The sequence below is a fragment of the Amphibalanus amphitrite genome, unplaced genomic scaffold (genome assembly GCF_019059575.1).
Source record: "Amphibalanus amphitrite isolate SeventyFive unplaced genomic scaffold, NRLGWU_Aamphi_draft 000085F_arrow, whole genome shotgun sequence".
Lineage (NCBI taxonomy): Eukaryota > Metazoa > Arthropoda > Thecostraca > Balanomorpha > Balanidae > Amphibalanus > Amphibalanus amphitrite.
In genome coordinates, this window is record NW_024881581.1 from 847,612 (window position 1) to 866,141 (window position 18,530).

Sequence of the window (18,530 nt, forward strand, 5' to 3'; positions counted from 1 at the left end):
CAAGGGAGGCTGTGTTTCAGTTAACTTATGAATTCAAATTGACATTTTATCTTGCCATGAATAACCTACGGAATGATGAGCATTAGCACGCAGCCTGTCACCAGTCACCGTCACAGTACCTTCAGTTGAGTACTCACTAGTGTGACGCATGCTTTACGATTACCTACCCCTAGCTGGGCCTTGTCCAGCCCTGCCTGAATGCATGCTACTAGTTTCATCTGGTAACTGTGCCTGCTCCCATGCTTCAATTAATAAGTCATTACCACCATCTGAAATGGTCAGTGATATCATGAAAACCCTATCTGAATAACTTGTAAATTCACAATGATTTATGCAAACAATCATTGTAAATGGTAACAATTACAAAAATAAAATGATTGAACTTACTAATGATGGCAATGTGACTCAATGCAATTCATGCAAGTTTGTGTGAGTTTGAAGAAAGCTTGTTTTTTCATACAATTGTCTACATTAGACATGTGCCTCCACATTGGATGCATTTCACTTGATATTTAATGTGCAATAAAAGCTAGTTTTTCAAACCATCACAATATTTTTCACTCAGAATGTTTTTGTAACCTAATGATAAAAATAGAGAACTATTGAGAGAATCTATCCATGTACTCCACCTTTCAGTTTTCACCAGTCACCAATTTCCAATATGTGAGGTGATTTACATTTGTGTTGTAATATGTGTAAAAAATGATAAATTTTGCATGGAAAGTGGACGAAATTTCTTATAACAATTGCAAAGATCAAGCCTAGGTAGTAGATAGGGATTCAAAATGCTTCTTGACTTACCTATTGGACTTCAAAGCTCAAATAATTGGAATGGACGCTTTAAGTTTTTCATTGTATGAATTTGAGTATGAAATCAGCATTGTTGCTTATAATTTTTCACCTTTGATTTCACAGGTCCTTTGATTTTTTTTTCTGAAGAAAGTATGGAAGAAATAACATTTTGTTTAAAATCAAATGATGAATGGGTGCAAGAAGAGGTAAGTGTCAGAGTACAAACATTGTAGGTATTTCCTTTTATTTACAAAGGGATGATGTGGAGACTGCAGACAACAAGAGATAGCTTAAGCTAAGCTGAACAATGAACATGGTTCTCATCATTTTCAGGCTGATCAGAATCCTTTATGTTAGGCTATGTTAGGTCTATGTTAGGCCTAATCTCTTTTAACCCGCGCCCCGAAGGGCTATCGCCGGACCCTACCATCCGTAGGGGGAGGGGGGGGGGGGCGTTTCGGCCCCCCTAAGATCTCGGAAATTTACCGGCCAATTTTCAAAATTCAAACGGCGTTCGATAGCCCCACCGGGAAACTACCTTGTGACCAAATTTCATTGACCTAGGTCAAACCGATGACGTCACACGTCAGGTCAAAGGTCGGATTTTTACCGTTCACAGGCATTTCAAGAAATTTGTTGTGAAATGGAGTAAATTGGTAAGTTATTGAAAACCAACGATGGTACATTGTTCGTCAAACACATACTTTGCTATCTGAGGTCACTGATACCAGGTCAGGTCACAGAGGTCAGGTCACTGGGGGGTCACAATAAGAAAGTGTCGTGTGATACATGTTTTATGGTCCATTTTACCAGGGGGCTGTCATCCCGAGCTTTCCTATGTGCCGGGCGCCCGACTGTTTAACATTACCCGTGACGTCACCGGGGCGTACACTTGTCAGCTGGCCTTCCCCGCAAGTTTGGCCCTGAATACGATTTTGAGGGTCACGGTTGTAAACAAGTTCCTTTCCGGAAACGTTCCGGAAACGCTGGAAACGCTGTGATCCTTTTACTTTCCGGAAATTGCTTCATTACTACTTTGCGCCTAAAATCACTTAAACCCTCGCCGGCACAGGGAGTTGAGTTGATGCAATCCCCCTAAGGTTTTTCGCGAATAACTCGCGTAAAAAGCGGCTGATCGTGACGAAACTTTCAGTACCTTCGCATTGATCAATTGTACACCTACCCTGAAAATTTCATGACCCTGACCCAAATGACCTTTGACCTGTGACCTACTTTCCGAGACCATGTTTGGCCGGAATCGCGATTCGGCGTATGTCGGCTCGCATTAGCCGCGCGTTTGCAAGCTTTTCGTGGTTTCAAATGTTCAAACATGTGATTTGATGTTGCTCTTATGCATTAGGGTGGATGTCAAGGTCACCAAGGTCAGGTCAGGTCATTGACCTTTGGTGACCTCGGTTCACTTTTTCAAGTTTTATATGTTTCTAGGCTAGTTTTTGGAGCTGATTTCGAATTTAGTAACCATTTGAACATTTACGAAGTAGTTTTGGTGCCTTCGTAACATGTTACGAAGCTGTCAGAGGCGCGAGGGGGGGGGGGGTCGTACCAGCCCCCCTGCCGTCGAATGACGCAAAATGGCCTGTGCCGGCGAGGGTTAAGCAAAGGCTACTTAACGCTTTCCTAATTGTAAAGTGTTGCATTGTCTGCATGGTGAGGAGAACGCTTACCGCTCAGAAGGGCGGTGTGTTGTGAGGAGGGCGCCGACAGGTCAGGAGGGCGATGTACGATGAACGGCGACGCTGACTGGTCGGGAGGGCGATGCATGGTGATGAGGGCGCTATGCGTTGCAAAAGGCGCAGGCTGGTCAGGAGGGCGCTGAACGCGAAGATGTCGCCGACAGGCGTGAGGCGAGGGCGCTGACAGGTCAGGATGGCACTGCACGGTGATAAGAGCTGCGACAGATCTGGAGAACGCTGTCCGTGAAGAGGGCGCCGACAAGGCAGCAGGGCGCTGTATGGTGGGGAGAGCGCCGACAGGTCAGGAGGGCGCCCATGGTGAGGAGGATGCTGTACGATGAGAAGGGCACTATACGAGTGAAGAGGGCGCTGACAGGTCAGGAGGACACTGTATAAAGAGGAGGGCGCGGACAAGGTGAGGAAGGCAATGTACGGTCAGGAGGGCGCCGACAGGTCAGAGGGGCCGTCTACGGTGAAAAGGACACCGACTTGTCAGGAGGGCGCTGAACGTAGCAGGAGCCGGTCTGGAGGGCTTTGTATGGTTAGGAGGCCGCTATACAGTGAGGACTGCGACAGGTCAGGAGGGCACTGTACGGTGAAGAGGGCGCTATAATACGATAGGCGCTGCCAGGTCAGGAGGGCGCTGACAAGTGTGGAGGGCGAGACAGATCAGGAGGATGCTGTGTGATAATGTCCATGAGGGCGCTAACTGGTCTGCCCGGAGGGCGCCGAATGTGAAGAGGGTGCCGACAGGCCAGGAGAGCGCTGAAGGGCGAGAAGGGTGCCGACAGATCAGAAGCGCGCCGAGCAGACAGAAGGGCGCTGAATGTGAGCCGAGGGCGCTAGATGGTCAGGTGATTGGGAGTGGATATCCGGCATTTCAGGATTGTGGGTGCATCTTCACCCACAAAGAGATATAAAATTGTAAATCTGGGCGCCAGTACCGCATGATGACGTCGCAATGGCTTACCGTCGAGGGCGACTAGAGTGCTGGACACTGAAAAGGCGCCATCGGCGCACAGAATGATCGTGGAAGGCGCTGCATCCAGGGCGCCTTCGGCGCCTGGATGGCGTCTTTCCAGAGGGCGCCTGCTAGATTTGGGAGGGGCTAAAGCCCTAGTGTGCCCCTCCCCCTTGGCTGCGCCCCTGAGTCCTTTGTCTAGCGATTTTCGAAGCATGTATCGCGTCCGTAGGGGCCTTGGGAGCTGCCGGTGACCACAGGGGCCTTATAAGGACCCTGATGACTCGGGAGGGTACCCGTAGGCCGTATACGGCTTACGGGTCCCGAGTCATGTGGGCCATATCACCACAGGGCACCGCATCTTTTTCGAGATAAATGACCGTTCTTAAGCGTGTCGCATTTTCCTGAGCATGATCTGGCGTTTACAGCCTGACGGCCCCTCTCCTGTCCGGCTGACAGCTTACTGACAAGCCACCTGGCGATCGCCAACTCAACCCTAATTACGACGTTATCCGATAGGTGGCGGGGTCATACAATCCCAGTCAGGACAAGGGATTCTCATTATTATTTTGCTATCATATTTTCCCCCCTTTTAAAGTCATTTAAAAGTGCTATTGCACAAGTAATTTTTCGATTAGCAGCGATTCCAGCGGCCGCATCAGGGTCCGGATGGAGCCAGGGAGCGTATGCTCCGGTGACGTCACCGTAGTGTTGCAGATTTGTAACATTAGCGAGCCCGGACGATCTTACCTAACTTATACGGCCTTGCATTTTACACGAAAAATGCGATTATGTGGGTCAGGCAGCCTTTGGGGCCAGCTTAGGTCACGTTTTGGTGAAGGTCAGGCCAAGGTCAGGTCAAATAAGGTCAAATTTCAAAGTTGATATTTTTGCATAAAATGGGTAGGTATCGATTCGATACTGCTCGTCACGGGGAGTCCAATGGTGGTCTTTGTTTTGTCCTACGTAGTCTAGAATTGCCAAAATTTGAGTTGAAAATTTGACGTCATCATTTTTGAACAGTTTCTTCGCTATAACTTGGCCAAAAAACGAGATATCGATCTGAAATTTGGTATGTAGCTAGACGACGGTAGGTACTATAGTTCGTTTTTCTTAAGTTTGCCCCTCACTGTAAACGTCTTTTGAACATAGCACGAGAATTGCTAGCTGAGTTACTGAGAAAACTGGTTGGCGCACATTGATTTTACCAGATTTCACAGACGATCAATTTCATCAAATTTGTTTACGATTTCACAGACTCATAGCTCGTATTTGCCCATACCTACAGCTCCACAGTGATAGATGACTTCTCAGGAATTATGTCTGAAATAATTAATAAATTGCACGGCGTTTAACATTAACGTTACATCGTCGGTGTTCAAAACTTATTTTGAAAATATAATTCATATCTCCAATACAATGTGCGCCAACCAATTTTCTCAATAATTCAGCTCGCAATTCTCGTGCTATGTTCAAAAAGACGTTTACAGTGAGGGGTTAACTTAAGAAAAACGAACTATATCACATATACATATTCCGGTTTTTTCGAAACTCAAAAAACTTTTTGGATTTTTTGGCTAATTTAGCCAAAATAAATGTTTTTTTGACCTTTCGGGGTCAAAACTCAAAATGTTCAAAAATCCGAGATAGCAGTTTTATAGCCATGTCGATTCTACACCTTTTATGTCTTGATCATTTTTCTGTATCTTCAAAGCTGTAGGCCTGACAGCTCTTCTCGCGAAGGTCTTTTTTTTCGGTCGAAAATGGCAGAACATGACGTCATTCTGACGTCATTTGTGGCCCACCTATGATAGCCTCTGGATTTTTTTCTTTTGGTCACAATGTGTAAAATTGATGCCCGGAGGGGTCCTGAAAGTTTGGTGGCGATATCTCCAGCCGCTTAGGAGATATCGACGAAAAGGACAATGGGGGGGGGGGCGTTTTGGACCCCCCACGGGACGCGGGTTAATTGGTTTTAAAGTATGAGTGGCTCTTATTGTCACCAAGTTACTGCTAACACTTTTTTGTGTGGTCATTTTCACCTGATGAGGGCAAAATGATGATTGATGATAATACCTTCCACTCGAATGGGTACTCACGAGAATATGTTGAAAATTAGATCAAACAAAATCATTCTATCAAAACATTATGATATGCTGTAAGAAGTTATTGTATTTTTCTCAAATATAACCTATTTTGATATATTTTACAAAGCCACGTGAAGTACTAATGCAACTATGTTTGTTAACTGTATTGTCATGTATTGTATTATAAAATTGTTTCTGTCCATCAGGGAATCTTAAAGTTGTGCGAAAAGCTGAAAAAGGCTGGCCTTGGAGCTTCTGAGGTAAGAAGGACCGGCTGTGGCAGCATTGGTAATAAGCGACGGTAGCATAAATCTGTTTTTATGTTTGCTGTTAAAGTATGAGACTAGTGGGTGAATGATTTGTTCTCACTTGAGTTATAAACAGAATACCAGCCTTGATTATGTGGGAACAAATCTAATCGAATTGCAGGTACCTAGCTAATTGATTATTAATCTTCAAATCCCTACATTCTTCATTAACTCTTATGAGTATGGATACCTACTCAGGGGGTGTAACCCATATCAGTGGTCCTCTTTTTCAAGATGTGCGTGCAGTTGTACCTTCTTTTGTCGTTTGGCAGGCGGCCGAGTTCCGTGAGCTGACTGCCCTGCTGACCGGCAGCCGTCCGTCGACCGGTCGGCTCGCCGCTCGGGGTGTGGCGCTGCTCGTGGCCGAGGGCACCGTGCCACTGGCGGACGCTCTGCGGTCAGCCCTCTCCTCGGTGGCAGTGGGAGGCAGGTGAGACATGGGGTAGTGGGGAGGCGAGTCGTAAAATACAGGGAGGATGAGGTAGGGGAGACGAGAGGAAGCGGAAAGCGAGGCACCAGCACACATGGAAGGCGAGACGCTAGACAGTCATGGAGGCGAGACACCAGGTGCTAAGGAAAGTGAACTGTGAAACAATTGTGCGTTACAGCTGTCATGTTCTCCCTCTGGTTTATGTACGTTACAGCTGCGGGCTGCGGTGACGCAGATGCTGTGGTGTACGTTACAGCTGCGGTGATGCTCTGGTGTGGCTGGTGACAGAGCTGCTGCAGACAGCCCTGCAGGCAGCTGCGGGCGGCCAGAAGGCCCTCCCGTCTCTGAGTTCAGCTCAGCACCCGCACGTGACGCTGCTGCGCGCACTGCCTCAGCACAGCCACCAGCTTGGTGCGGAGCTGGAGAGGCTGCTGCTGGCTGATGACAGTCCACAGTAAGTAAACTGATCAGTGCTCCGTGTGTGATTCAGAGAATGGGGTGGGGAAATACGGATATGACCTCACTGCTCAGTTCAAAAGGCATACAAAACACCGGAAGTATATGTTTGCTTGTGTTTGTAAGTAGTCTGATAATCGTACAGAGGATGCTTGATAACAGTCATAAGGAAGCGTGTTTGGCTATGTTTTGGGTATATATGTTCTAAGTAAGTGCATAGATCACATAAATCGTAAGTGATTACCAAATTATGAGCAAGTGCTCGCTAGTAAAGGCCAAAATGATCACGTAAACTTGTGCCTGAAAATATGCTAAGTACTTACCTAAATGAATAATACGTATATTACAAATGTTAAGTCACTAGCACCTGTCATTTTCCCACCACTGTGGCAGGTACTGCGGCGTGGCGCTGGAGTACGTCACGCCGTTTCTGTGGGCGTGTTGCGGTCCGCAGACGCCATCCCATCTCCGTGCCCGGCTGGTGTCTGCCCTGTGTCGCCAGGCGCGCCTCAGTCGCACCCCGCTGCCCATCCACCGGGCGCTGCAGCTGCTCTCCAGGGTCCAGGTCGGTCCGCAGATATCGGTGCTGAGACGTGACTGGATGTCATTCGGTCCTTGTAATGCCTTTTGGTTTCAGTATTTTTCATATTTGACTGAAGTCGAGCAATATTTTAAAAATTGTTTTGCATTGTCTTGATCGCCCTGTTATATCGTCTTCTAGGAGCGCCTTGGCCATGTGGATAGACACTTGTCTGATGTTGCAAACCACTGTTCTAACGAACTATGGTGTGGTGTTCGTAAATTTCGTACTTAATCCATTCCTATTTTGTGTTAAGCTCGCCGCAGTGTTCAGCCTGACGTCTAATCTTCCCCCGCCAGGTGCCGCCCGCTCAGCTGTGCTGGGAACTACCCCCGCTCTGTCGCAGACTGGTGGAGTTTGCCGAGGAGATCAACGACCGAGCGCTGCTCCGCTCGCTGACGCCGCTCACTGTTCACTGTCTGCAGCTGCAGGTGAGATGAATAGCTTATAAGTACGTAGATTTCTTAAGTTCCCTCAATTATTCTTGCAGGTAAACGTAAATGATTATGCACACGGCTTTAACTTAAGGTGGTGCCTTTGGTAGCTAGATGTCAAGATCCTAAAAACAGTAATGTTTTGATCAATCACCCCGTGTTTGACTTGATAGTTAACCCTATTAGTGGCAGGCTCCTGGCTACCTCTATTAGTGGCAGGGGGGGGGCTGTTTACGACCCCCCCTGATATCTCGAGATCTAACGGGCCGATTTTCAAAATTCAAACGGCATTCGATTTCGCTCAACGTGATCTACATTTCTAAAAAATAAAAAATAAAAAATGTCAATAGGGGGGTAGAGGGGGGTAAAAACGGGCAAATTGCAGATACATTTTAGACTGTTTATCACGGCCAGGTTTCTGAACCAATTTTAACGCAACTTTTGCCGATCGATAGAGAATGAACCAGGAATTCACATGGATCCTAAAAATATGCATTTTCAAAAATCATAGGAGGATACAGATCATTGAGATTGGGGGTACACAAAAAGTATAGTAAATAAGGTTTTTGTTGGTACTGTTTCTAAAAAGGGTGGTAATGGTCTTGTTATGTTACAATTTTCTTATGAGAGAACGACTACAATTGTATTGGTCATGCATAGGCGGTGTCAGGGCACCTATGTTGGGAGGTAAAACATAACCCCCCTTTTTGGACGCCTGGATCCGCCTATTATAGCAAAAACGTGTCAAAAGAGGATGCACAATAACTTTGTATATGTTATCACATGATACCTTTCATTCACTGTTCGTAAAACTGGTGCATACAGTTATAATACATCAGCATCGTGATCTTCGCCCAAATGACTCGCTTCACGAATAGGAACCCCCAATTCCCAGTGCTCTGGAGCCGCCCCTGGTAAAGTTATGAACTTGAAATTTTCAGGGAATGTGCCCAATTTAGTTTTAGGAAAACTCAGAAAATTTCAGCATCGTAGCTTCAGCGGTTTCGGAGATATTCCCGAAAAACCTGAGGGGTGGATGAAAACAACCTCCCCCTGCCACTAATAGGGTTAACTTGGCGTATCTATCCATTTGCCTCCAGCCATCTACTGTTGCACTACCTTTCTGCGTTCTACAGCCGTTGACCTGACCCTTGTGTCATGCACAGGTCTCCGAGGGCTTATCTGACGTCTCGCCGGCACTGTCCGAGGTCACCAGACTCCTGGAGCTCGGTGTGGGTGGAGACGTGGAACTGGTGCTGCTCTCAGACACCATCGCTCGGTCCTCGGCACTGTCCATCAGAGACGGGAAGCTGATTGGTGCAGGTGAGTGTAGTGTAATCCGCTTCACTAGGTCCTTCGTCTGGTCTGGTAGATCTAGGTAGATCATTCACCTTCACAAAAGTTATTTTTGCTTACACACTTGCTTCGTTAATCTTGTCTTTAGGAAGTATATTTTTCCGCGATAGAGGCGATTCTTAGAGAAGCTCTTGAAACGCAAGACATTGACAGCTAAGGCACAACTATCTTCCCCATTACTAAATTGACCACGATCGGCGAGGTTGGTGCCTGGAGGGGCATTTCAAGGTGCAAGCGCGAACTTGAATCTAACGTATTCAATATACACGTTTTCTCCAAACTCGTCGCAGATTTTCGTGTACATTGGCTGCATCAATTACGTTTGAACGATGAATGTTGACGTTGCAGTACCGTCACTCTTAAGTTTTTTTTTTAACGAGCGGAGTGGAAGCATTGCAATTGCATACCGTAGCTTATTCGGCGAGAGTTTTGATTTTGCTCGTCGTGGAGCACATACGGATTGCATCTTTTTCGTAATATGCCCCACGTTGGGCGCCATTTTGGGCTCATATGGCATTGAATATGAAAAGTGTATTTTTGATATGAAAAGTTTTACTATTATCCCAATTATATCCCACACACTAACCACACTTATCCAATCGGCAGTGTGCCGGATGCTGGAGGGCGGCCGGTACAGCCCGCACGTGGCCGCGCTGCTGGTCCCTCCGCTGCTGCGGGCCGTCTCGCTGCTGCCCGGTCTCACGTCGCTGGTGGAGCCTCTGCTGGCTCTGCTGGCTGCCGGGCCGAGCGGTGCTGCCGGTCGGCTCCAGGAGGCCGCCTACTGGCCGGCGGTGGCCGATATCAGTCCCGACCTCTGCCGGGCCGCCCTGCTCGCCGACACACTGGCCGCTAACGAGGAGGTATGAGTGTCTGAAACTCAGTTTGGTTAATGTTATGTGAGATCGCTTGCTTCGTTTTGTGGCTTTGTGACGAAGTGTTTGGTTCAATTTGTACGCTTTTTGATGTGTGGTAATTTGGACCCCTCTTTGGTGGGTTATGTTTTTTTTTGTTCGCAGATAAATTTATCCTGCCTCGCCACCAGATTGTTGTCAGTAGGTTCGCTCATTCTATTTTTTCCCTTTTTTTATTCTGTCTTTGCTTGTGCTTTCTATCTATGTTGTGTCTCTAATGGCTTTCAATGCTCTTTCAGATGCAGCTAAGCTGGCTGAACCACCTAGAGTCTACTCTGTCTCGCTCCGAGCCGGACGCCTTCTCTGAGCGTGCAGCCCTAGCGCTGATCGTCTGCACTAGCAGTTCGCCGTCCGTCCGCGGAGCGGCGCTGCGCGCTGCTCTGGCGGCCGTGCGCCAGCGGCCTGGACTCGCTGTGGAGCTGTTCTACTGTATCATATACCGTCTGAAGGTGGAGACGGACCCGGAGATGGTTTTGACGCTGCTGCGCGCCCTCCCTGAGTTGGCTGTCAGCAAGGTGAGAGCAACAGCCACTAAGCGGTGGAATGAGTGGATGCTGATTTTGGCACTGCTTCGTTGCCTTTGGACGATTTTGCTTTGGTTATTTTGCATTTCAGTTTGCGCTGTTTAATTATCAGGGAGGGGGCTCAGCGGTCCCTTGTCTCCTGGGCCGCCATATCGGGCAAATCGACTGCTAACACCCGATACCGACACATAGGGGAGAGTGGGGTAATTTGGCCGCTTTTTTTAGAAACCGATGTAACTAAAAATCGACAACACATTTCTGAATTTTCTCAACGCTGACAGGTGTGGCATACATTTTACTTTCCTGGACAGTAAACTTGAAATGATAGAGTTACTACTTATATTGAAATTGTGACATATTACAAAGGGCTGCAAAGAGGCCAAATTGTCCCACTAGCAGGGTTATTTGGCCGGGGGGTGTGGGGCAATTTGGCCTGTGTTAGTTTGAGGCCATGATTTTTGTTATATGCGAGTCAGCTTCACATTCAGCAATGACGCATGTCCTACGACGCATTTGAAGCATTTTGGAGGTTGACTCAGCCGTCACAGGGGTCGAAAATAGTCAAAATAGCGGCCCTAGATGCGATTGCAGTTTTCTACGAATAGCTTTTGAAGTAATCAAGCTAGGCCAAAACTAAAAGTACCGTCGTAATTCTCTCGTCATTCCTCATCGAAACATGTATGTGTTGACCTCGAGAGGTCAAGGTCAAAGGTTGGCTTCAGGTCACGTTACCTCAGGTCGCTTGACCTCAAGGTTGCGTGAGTTCAAGGTCATCATGTATATCATTCGATGCGCCTTGACGAGCTGAACACAATGAGACCATTTGCGCGGCTGTATCTTTTTTCTGTAAGTAGTTATTAGCAAAAAAGCGTTAGGTAACCTTTGATGACGTCACATGCCCTTACAGCTGTCCAATAGGAAATATGGCATCAAGGTAGTCAAAGTTGGTCATGAATTATGTCCTTTATGGTATAAATGACCATGACAACTTGGCCGTCCCAGCATAGTGACGCTGAGCGCACCGGCCAAGTTGCCCCGCTAGTCCCGGCCAAATAACCCCACATTGCCATTCTGAAAATTTTTGTCTATAAAGTCGTCATGCCTGTACAGAACTAGATGAAATTGCTCTTGGAACCGCTGAACACGCTCAAGAATGGCGCTATAATGTCTGAATTCGTTTTTAGCCCAAAATAGAAGCAAAAGTTACCATTTTCTAATGAAATTAACTTTTTATTAATTTTGAATAAAACTGCGAGGGGCAAAGTTTTGACATTTGTTCTCGAGTAAGTTCTGCCGATGACAAATGAATAGAGACTAAAGTTGTTTCATTCACTTTTATCAGCTTTCGTACAGGTGGGGGCGGCCAATTTACACCACCGGCCAAATTACCCCACTCTCTCCTAAGTCCCGCGGTCCTCGCTGACCCCTGACGCCCTTGTGCCCCCTTAGGCGGTGGTGCCTCCCCTGGTCCGGCTGCTCACCGGACTGGTGACGTCTGACGGTGGCCGCGGCCCGCTGGCGGCCGACGCCGTCCGCCTGCTGGCCGCCGTGTGGCGCCGCGAGGAGCGCTGCCTGCCCTACCTGCTCTCCGTGCTGAAGATGGAGGGCCCCCTGAGCGCTCAGTCGTCCCGCCTGCTCCTGGCCAGGCTGGCTGCCATCGCTGATATCTGTACACATAGGTAAGTGTTCAGGTGTAGCGGGATTAATCATTTTCGTGCTTTAACTGTTGATGCACAGAACTGGTCGTAGTTGATTGGTGCCCATATTGTAGTCACAAGCATAACGAAAAGGCATCCGTTGGTGTAAATTGAACCTGCTTACTTGCGAGCTAGCAATAGCCAATGGCCTCTATACCCCATGGCTCTATGTTAACTACACCTTTGAAGTGTACAGCTCAGCATAACCTCCGATCTACCAATTTATTCCACCGACTCCTCCATCACCCTATCTTCCAGCCCGACGTCCGGCAAGGACCAGCTGTCGGCTTTGTCTCGGGTGCTGACCGAGCTGACGACGCCAGAGAGTGGAGCCGCCTGCAGTCTGGCGCTGACCGGCATCTCAGCACTCTGCCAGGCAGAGGTGCTCGACGTACGCACCACGTGGCGCATCCTGGCACCGAAACTGAGACAGGAGCGCCGGACGCCCGTGTTGGCACGGTGAGTCAAGGGCCCGGAGCCAGTGTCATTACTTTTTCAATGGAATCCGTCATGACAACTCTGTCGCTTTAATGTTTTTAGAAAGCATAGATAGTCATTTGACTTCATTTCGTGCTTATGTTTCAGATACATGGACTTCCTAGCACTGGTACCCCAGCTACACGTGCCAAGTGAGGAATACGAAGCCTTCACCCTGGAAGTATCCACCGTTCTGTGGCAGCAGGTCACTGGGAAGCGGCCACCTGCCGTGGTACGCGCCGCACTCCGCGCCCTGTCCTTCTACAAACCCGGCTCCTTTACCCTGCGAATGCTGCCGGCCGCCGCCAAAGTCGGTCTTGTTGTGCCGGCCAAGCTGATCGCCACGCCGTCTGACGCGGCACGCTCGCCGGAGGAGCTGATGCCGTACGTACCAGGCGACTGCTATACGCGCCTGCTGACCCACCTGCCCCCGGAGCTGCTGGAGGAGTATGGTCACACGCTGACCGGCCTGGTGGGCTGTGAGATCAAGCTGATCGGTCGCGGAGTGTACTTCACGGCCAAGGAGAAGGCGCGGAGGGAGGGCGGCGAGCCTTCCTCGCTGGCCTACCTGGAGCCGGCGAGCATCGTCAGAGCGCTGGTGGCCTACCTGCAGACGGCAGCCGGCGGCTCGGAGGGCGGGGCCGGGGAGGCTGTGCTGGCGGCCGGGCCCGCCCCGCCGGCAGCGCTGGCCGCCTGCCTGCAGCCGCTGGCCGCTGATCTTGGCCACGCGCTGCCGCCGCTAAACCTCTCCTTTCTTCTGCTGCTGGCGGAGCGCGGCGGGCCGGTGGCGGCGCTCTGTGTGGAGGCGCTGGCCCGGCACTGCTGCACTCACCCCTCAGCAGCTGATGCGCTGAAGGTTCTGATGGCTGTTCCGCCGAGCGACGGTCGGCCGCCGGAGGTGACCGACGCTCTCCTCAAACACCTGGGTATGATTGGACGCGGCGTGCCGCCCGCCGTGCTCATGCCGTTCGTGCAGCACCATCTATCGACGACCCTCGGAACTGCGAGTTCGGATGCATGCCGTGTGCTGGCGGCGCTGCGTACGGCGCTCAAAGACGAGCGTCTACACGAGGCGAATCGGGCGACCATCGGCCATGTAATGGAGGCCATGGCCGACGACATCAACCCGGAACAGGTTAGTGCTCAATAATCGCTAATCTCACTGCAGTTTTACATTGAGAACTTTCTTCTTGAATCACTCAGGTTCTCAGTGAATGCAAGTTGGTGCTCAGAAGTTGCCTAACGTTTATCGTGACTTGGGTTAAATGTAACACTTACGTCATTATTTGCTTGGTGTCTTTGTTTTCTTGACTCATTTTCTGCTGTCTGGGAATTTTACTCGTCCTGTTTCGATAGGTTTGTGTCAGGTGCTGCTCCTCAACTGCAGATCGCAATGTTTTGATCTTTTCCATCAACTAACCCCATCGCCACCTGCCTTTACAGACGGAAGTGTTCACGGCGTTCCTGGAAGGTATCTCGGAGCTGCCCACGTCTCATCTGGAACGGCTGAGCTCGCCGTCCCTCTGGTGGTCGGTCGAGAAAGCCAAACTTGTCGTGGCGGCCGCCGTGCGGAGCCACATGTCCTGTCTGGGCGAGGGAGATAGCCCCATGGTCTGGATGAATGATATCATCGATGCTGCGGGCAGCGCAGGGTCAGTATTGACTATTCTTTTTTACTTGTGAGATGTTCGTTTCGAGAAACTATTTGCGATAGTGTGTTGCGAAATACCTTGCCTCTGGTTTTGTCGGTCACGTTTAACTTTCGGATATTTTTTATCGTATCTTTTACGGTTGTTTGCTTCGACAGGCCGGTTTCGGTACGGCGAAACACATTCCGTTTTACCTTGACTCCAGCAATCGTATGTTGTCGCTCAAGTCTCAAAGTTACGCAAAGTTGTAATTAGTATGTTGTCCATCGTCCCAGCCGCCCACTGACTCACTGTGCGCTGTATCCCCCAGTCTGGGAGCGGACGTGGAGGTGGAGGTGTGCCGCGCTCTCGCCGGCTGCTGCGGCCACGCCTCCGCTCCTGACTGGCTGCTGGAGCTGCTGTTCAGGCTGCGCGCCGTCCAGACGGGCCGCGTGGACTGCGACACCGCCAAACCGGGACAGGTCAGTCGGCCGGCGTGCTTGTTAGAGCTGTTATACCGGCTGTGAAAGTCTGTTAGAGCTGAATTAAGGCCGCCCCACACTGGAACTCGCATGCGGGTTGCGGGTTTGCGGGTTTTGATTTTGCGATTAAATACTAATTCATAGAGTGATTAGACCGTTCCCTTATGATAACTTCATGAATGCAGTGAAGCCGGTTCACCTTCAGAAACTTACATACAGGGTGGAAAGTAATTACGCGAACATGTATTTTCTTACCATTTCGCCCGTCAGTGGAGATTTTGTATGAGCGCGGGATGTCATGGAACATGATTGGTCGTGTTTGTTGTCGCCTCATCTACCAAAAGTGACCTTACTTTGAAAAATGACTTGGAAGGTCTACAACACGTCTCGACTTCGAATGGTGCAGACGCCATACGCTGCACAAGACCACAATGTGCAAAGATCGCAATTTGGTGTTGCCAGGGAAAACGTTTGTGATTATTTTGGCTGGATTGGTGCGGAAGGGACTCGGAACGGTCTCGGCACCAGCATTACTCAATTACACGTTTGGTTGAAGCATAATAAAACTTAAAAGGACTTAAAAAGCAAAGCCGTTGGCGGCAGTAAAACCTCGGCGAATTCAGGCGCCGAATGGGTGGTCACCATTTCCGCGACCAAACGACAACAGTCGATCCGAAAACAGGCGAAATGGTTTACTCTGGCCGGGTACCCGATCTAAGATATCACGATTCATACATAAATCCGTGAAAATTCGAAAATCAAGCCGTACAAACAATCGAGATGGCCAAAATTCATGAATTAACAGCAGGATTGTCAATTTAAGTTTTCTAAAGACCGGCAAACCTGAACAGAGGAGGACAGGCAGCTGGCTTTGTGGTTGGGTGAGACATCTTCGAAGCTATTTCATCCGTCAAACCTGCAGAACAACGCGTTGGGGGCTGCTGATGCGTCCGACGTCCCGCCCGTCCCAACCTTCAAACATCCGGCAAAGGAACACACATCAGCGTGTTATGAGCGCCCGGATGGTGTCAGAATTGCATGTAGTGACCAAAAAGGCAACCAAAAATAAAGTATACAACTAGTGGAACATCCCTCCAGACGAGTCTCTTTATCTAATCCACCAATGCACCAAAAGGGGCAAAATGATTGAGCGCACTTTTGTGCCCGACGCAAAGAAACTCTTCTTTATGATTGATAAAGTCCTTCCTCTCACGGCCGAAAAGACGCAAGACTGGTGCTTTGAGAATCTGTTCTTCTTCTGGGCATATAATGGTCAATCTGGGAATAGCCCAGACCTCAATTTGATCAAAAATATCCAGGCGACTCTTCAGGAGAGCGTCTAAGAGCTGCTAGTAGCCACCAACATCGATTGTCTCACCAGACAGCTCCAGGAGGCGTGGACTAGGCTTTGGCCAACAGTGCTTGACATGCTCATGTCAATTATGCCTGAACGCCTTTGTCAGTGTATCGCACATAAATAGGCATATATGAAAGGATGAAATTTTCATGTCACCCGCCGCTTTTTCCATTGCTATTAGTGGTGTCAATCGGAACTTGAATCTTCGGAATTCCGATTTTGTCCAATGTCCAATTCGGAATTCGGTTGGACAATGGCCGCAGGCTTTGGACAACTTTGGACAATCGCTTGCTACACCTCAACATTTTTGAAAAGTAGTCGTGTTTAACATTGATTGGCTATTAGAAAGCTCAGCTTTCGATATGATTAACACTTTTGAGCTTGTAGCGGTACATGAAAAGCAAATGAAATAACAGTGCTGAGTGTAAACTATTGCGTAGGTGTCGGACATCTTTGGACAAATGGCTGGCTTGGACATTTTTGGACGGACAATCGACGTAAGCATTGGACATTGGACGGACTTTGGACATACGTTTTCTGAAATTGACACCACTAATTGCTATAAGACGAAAAAGTATGTTCGCGTAATTTCTTTCCACCCTGTATAGTCGCAATACCAGCGCAACGAACCAAAATTCGACTTCAACGAAAAACCCGCAAACCTCGCAGAACTCGCAGACCTCGCAGCGAGGAAAATCGAAAGTTGACTCGAAATCAACTTTTGGAATGCGATGCAAGTTGGCTCGCATGCTAAAAACATGCAGACTCGCTTGTTGCATGTTGGTATGGGTTACTCAACATAGAGTGAATTATTTAATTTGGAAGAAACCCGAAAAAGCGAAAACTCGCAACCCGCATGCGAGGTCCAGTGTGGGGCGGCCTTTAGACTCTGAAACAGCCTCTTTCAGCTTACAGGATACTCTTCGAATACATTTTCTATTGCTTAGATTAAAAGCACGTACGAAGCTGGCGCGTGCGATTGATGCGAGCGAGATATAATGCAATGAAAATGGCTCTCTTATACGATAATTGGTTATTTCATTGGTATTTCAGCTTACGAGCCGCCACAAATCGTTGCATTTGGGCCCGGTTTATACGAGAACGGCTCTCTGACTTCTTACACGAAAATGGCCCTCTGTCTGCCGAAAGTCTGTTTAAACCTTTTGGGAAGTGTCTTGCATAAGGCAGTTCACCAGATGACGTATGCAATACGCGTTCAGTAATGTGTTGCAACTTTATGTCATCTTCCACCGTTGCCTGCCCGCTCTGACCGCGCCTGCCCTCTCCGCAGGTGCTGGGCTGGCTGGCCGACGTGCTGGCCTGTGCCGTGCTGCTCTGGTCGCCGTTAACCCTCACCTCCTCGCCCACCTCTCTGGCCTCGTCGGCCTCTGCTCGGACGCGCCTGTTCCCCGCCGCGGCCCGGCTGCTGCTCCGCCAGCCCCGCTGGCGGCCCGTGCTGAAACAGGTAGGGACAGGGGTGTCGGGGAAGTGTGTACCAACGTGTGCGTTTGATTCGTCTGCTTTTATGTGACTTGCTGTCATTTGGGTGCAAATGTAACGTGAATGCCAGTCAAACGGTTAAGCAATGGGCTTTTATGTGCAATAAAAAACCAAGCAGCTGGCATGGATCATCAGGAATTTGAAGATCCTGATGGATCAAAACGAAACGTTTTTTCCATCTTACGAATCGATGATTTCTTACAGAGTCGGTCATTAGCTAATGATGGTAATCTCGGCCGCGGAAGTCGTGACACCTTTTCACAAGCAGCCGATGTAATCCTACCACCTACACTTATTACGATTCGTGGTCTAATTTCTAGTCCCATCATTTGCCGTACACCCGACACCCTGTGCCCGTTCCTTCCCCTGACGATGCTAATTATTCCCCACCACCTTCGCAGGTGTACGGCTGGCTGCAGCGACTGCAGGATGAGCCGTCGGTGGCGGACCGCCTGAGGCTGCCACTGCTGCTGCCGCTGCTGCAGCCGGCCGCCTGAGACTGAAGCGACGCGGCGGAGACGGTCCCTGGCGCGGAAGAGTCAGTCTCTGGCGCACTATGACATAACGATGACGGTCCTCAGCGTACGGTGAAACCGAGTGGCTTGGCGTTATGAAAGCTTCCACTGCTGCGATCTGATTGTTGGTTATGTTGGCTGACTGGACTGTTGATGGATAATATATGTTTCGTGATGTGATTCCGATTGTTTTATTTGTACTAGCTTGCCACTTTTTATGCCGCCTGTGGCTTGGCTACACATCGGTTCAACGACTTTTTGCGGAAAACTTTTGTGACAAAGGTGCGCAAACGGATGTAGACATGCCGGTAGACTAGGAGCGGCCGGTAGACTACTTCCGA

General features: G+C 49.1%; 1 protein-coding gene across 1 annotated transcript; it reads left to right on the top strand.

The window, feature by feature from the left end:
* The first annotated feature begins 918 nt into the window (after positions 1-918).
* LOC122379862 (focadhesin-like) lies at positions 919-18,370 on the top strand. Its single transcript, XM_043362413.1, has 16 exons — positions 919-998; positions 5,741-5,794; positions 6,115-6,272; positions 6,529-6,726; positions 7,122-7,293; positions 7,608-7,739; positions 8,909-9,065; positions 9,705-9,958; positions 10,249-10,524; positions 11,983-12,212; positions 12,489-12,689; positions 12,816-13,842; positions 14,151-14,359; positions 14,667-14,817; positions 17,466-17,639; positions 18,076-18,370. The coding sequence occupies exons 1-16, from the start codon at positions 945-947 to the stop codon at positions 18,169-18,171; spliced, it is 3,543 nt and encodes a 1,180-aa protein (XP_043218348.1). The 5' UTR covers positions 919-944; the 3' UTR covers positions 18,172-18,370.
* The last annotated feature ends 160 nt before the right edge of the window (positions 18,371-18,530 follow it).

Coding starts and splice junctions, on each gene's coding strand:
- LOC122379862 (XM_043362413.1), top strand. CDS start 945: ATGGAAGAAATAACATTTTGTTTAAAATCAAATGATGAATGGGTGCAA. Junction 6,273..6,528: donor TCGGTGGCAGTGGGAGGCAG/GTGAGACATGGG, acceptor TGTACGTTACAG/CTGCGGTGATGCTCTGGTGT. Junction 6,727..7,121: donor CTGGCTGATGACAGTCCACA/GTAAGTAAACTG, acceptor CCACTGTGGCAG/GTACTGCGGCGTGGCGCTGG.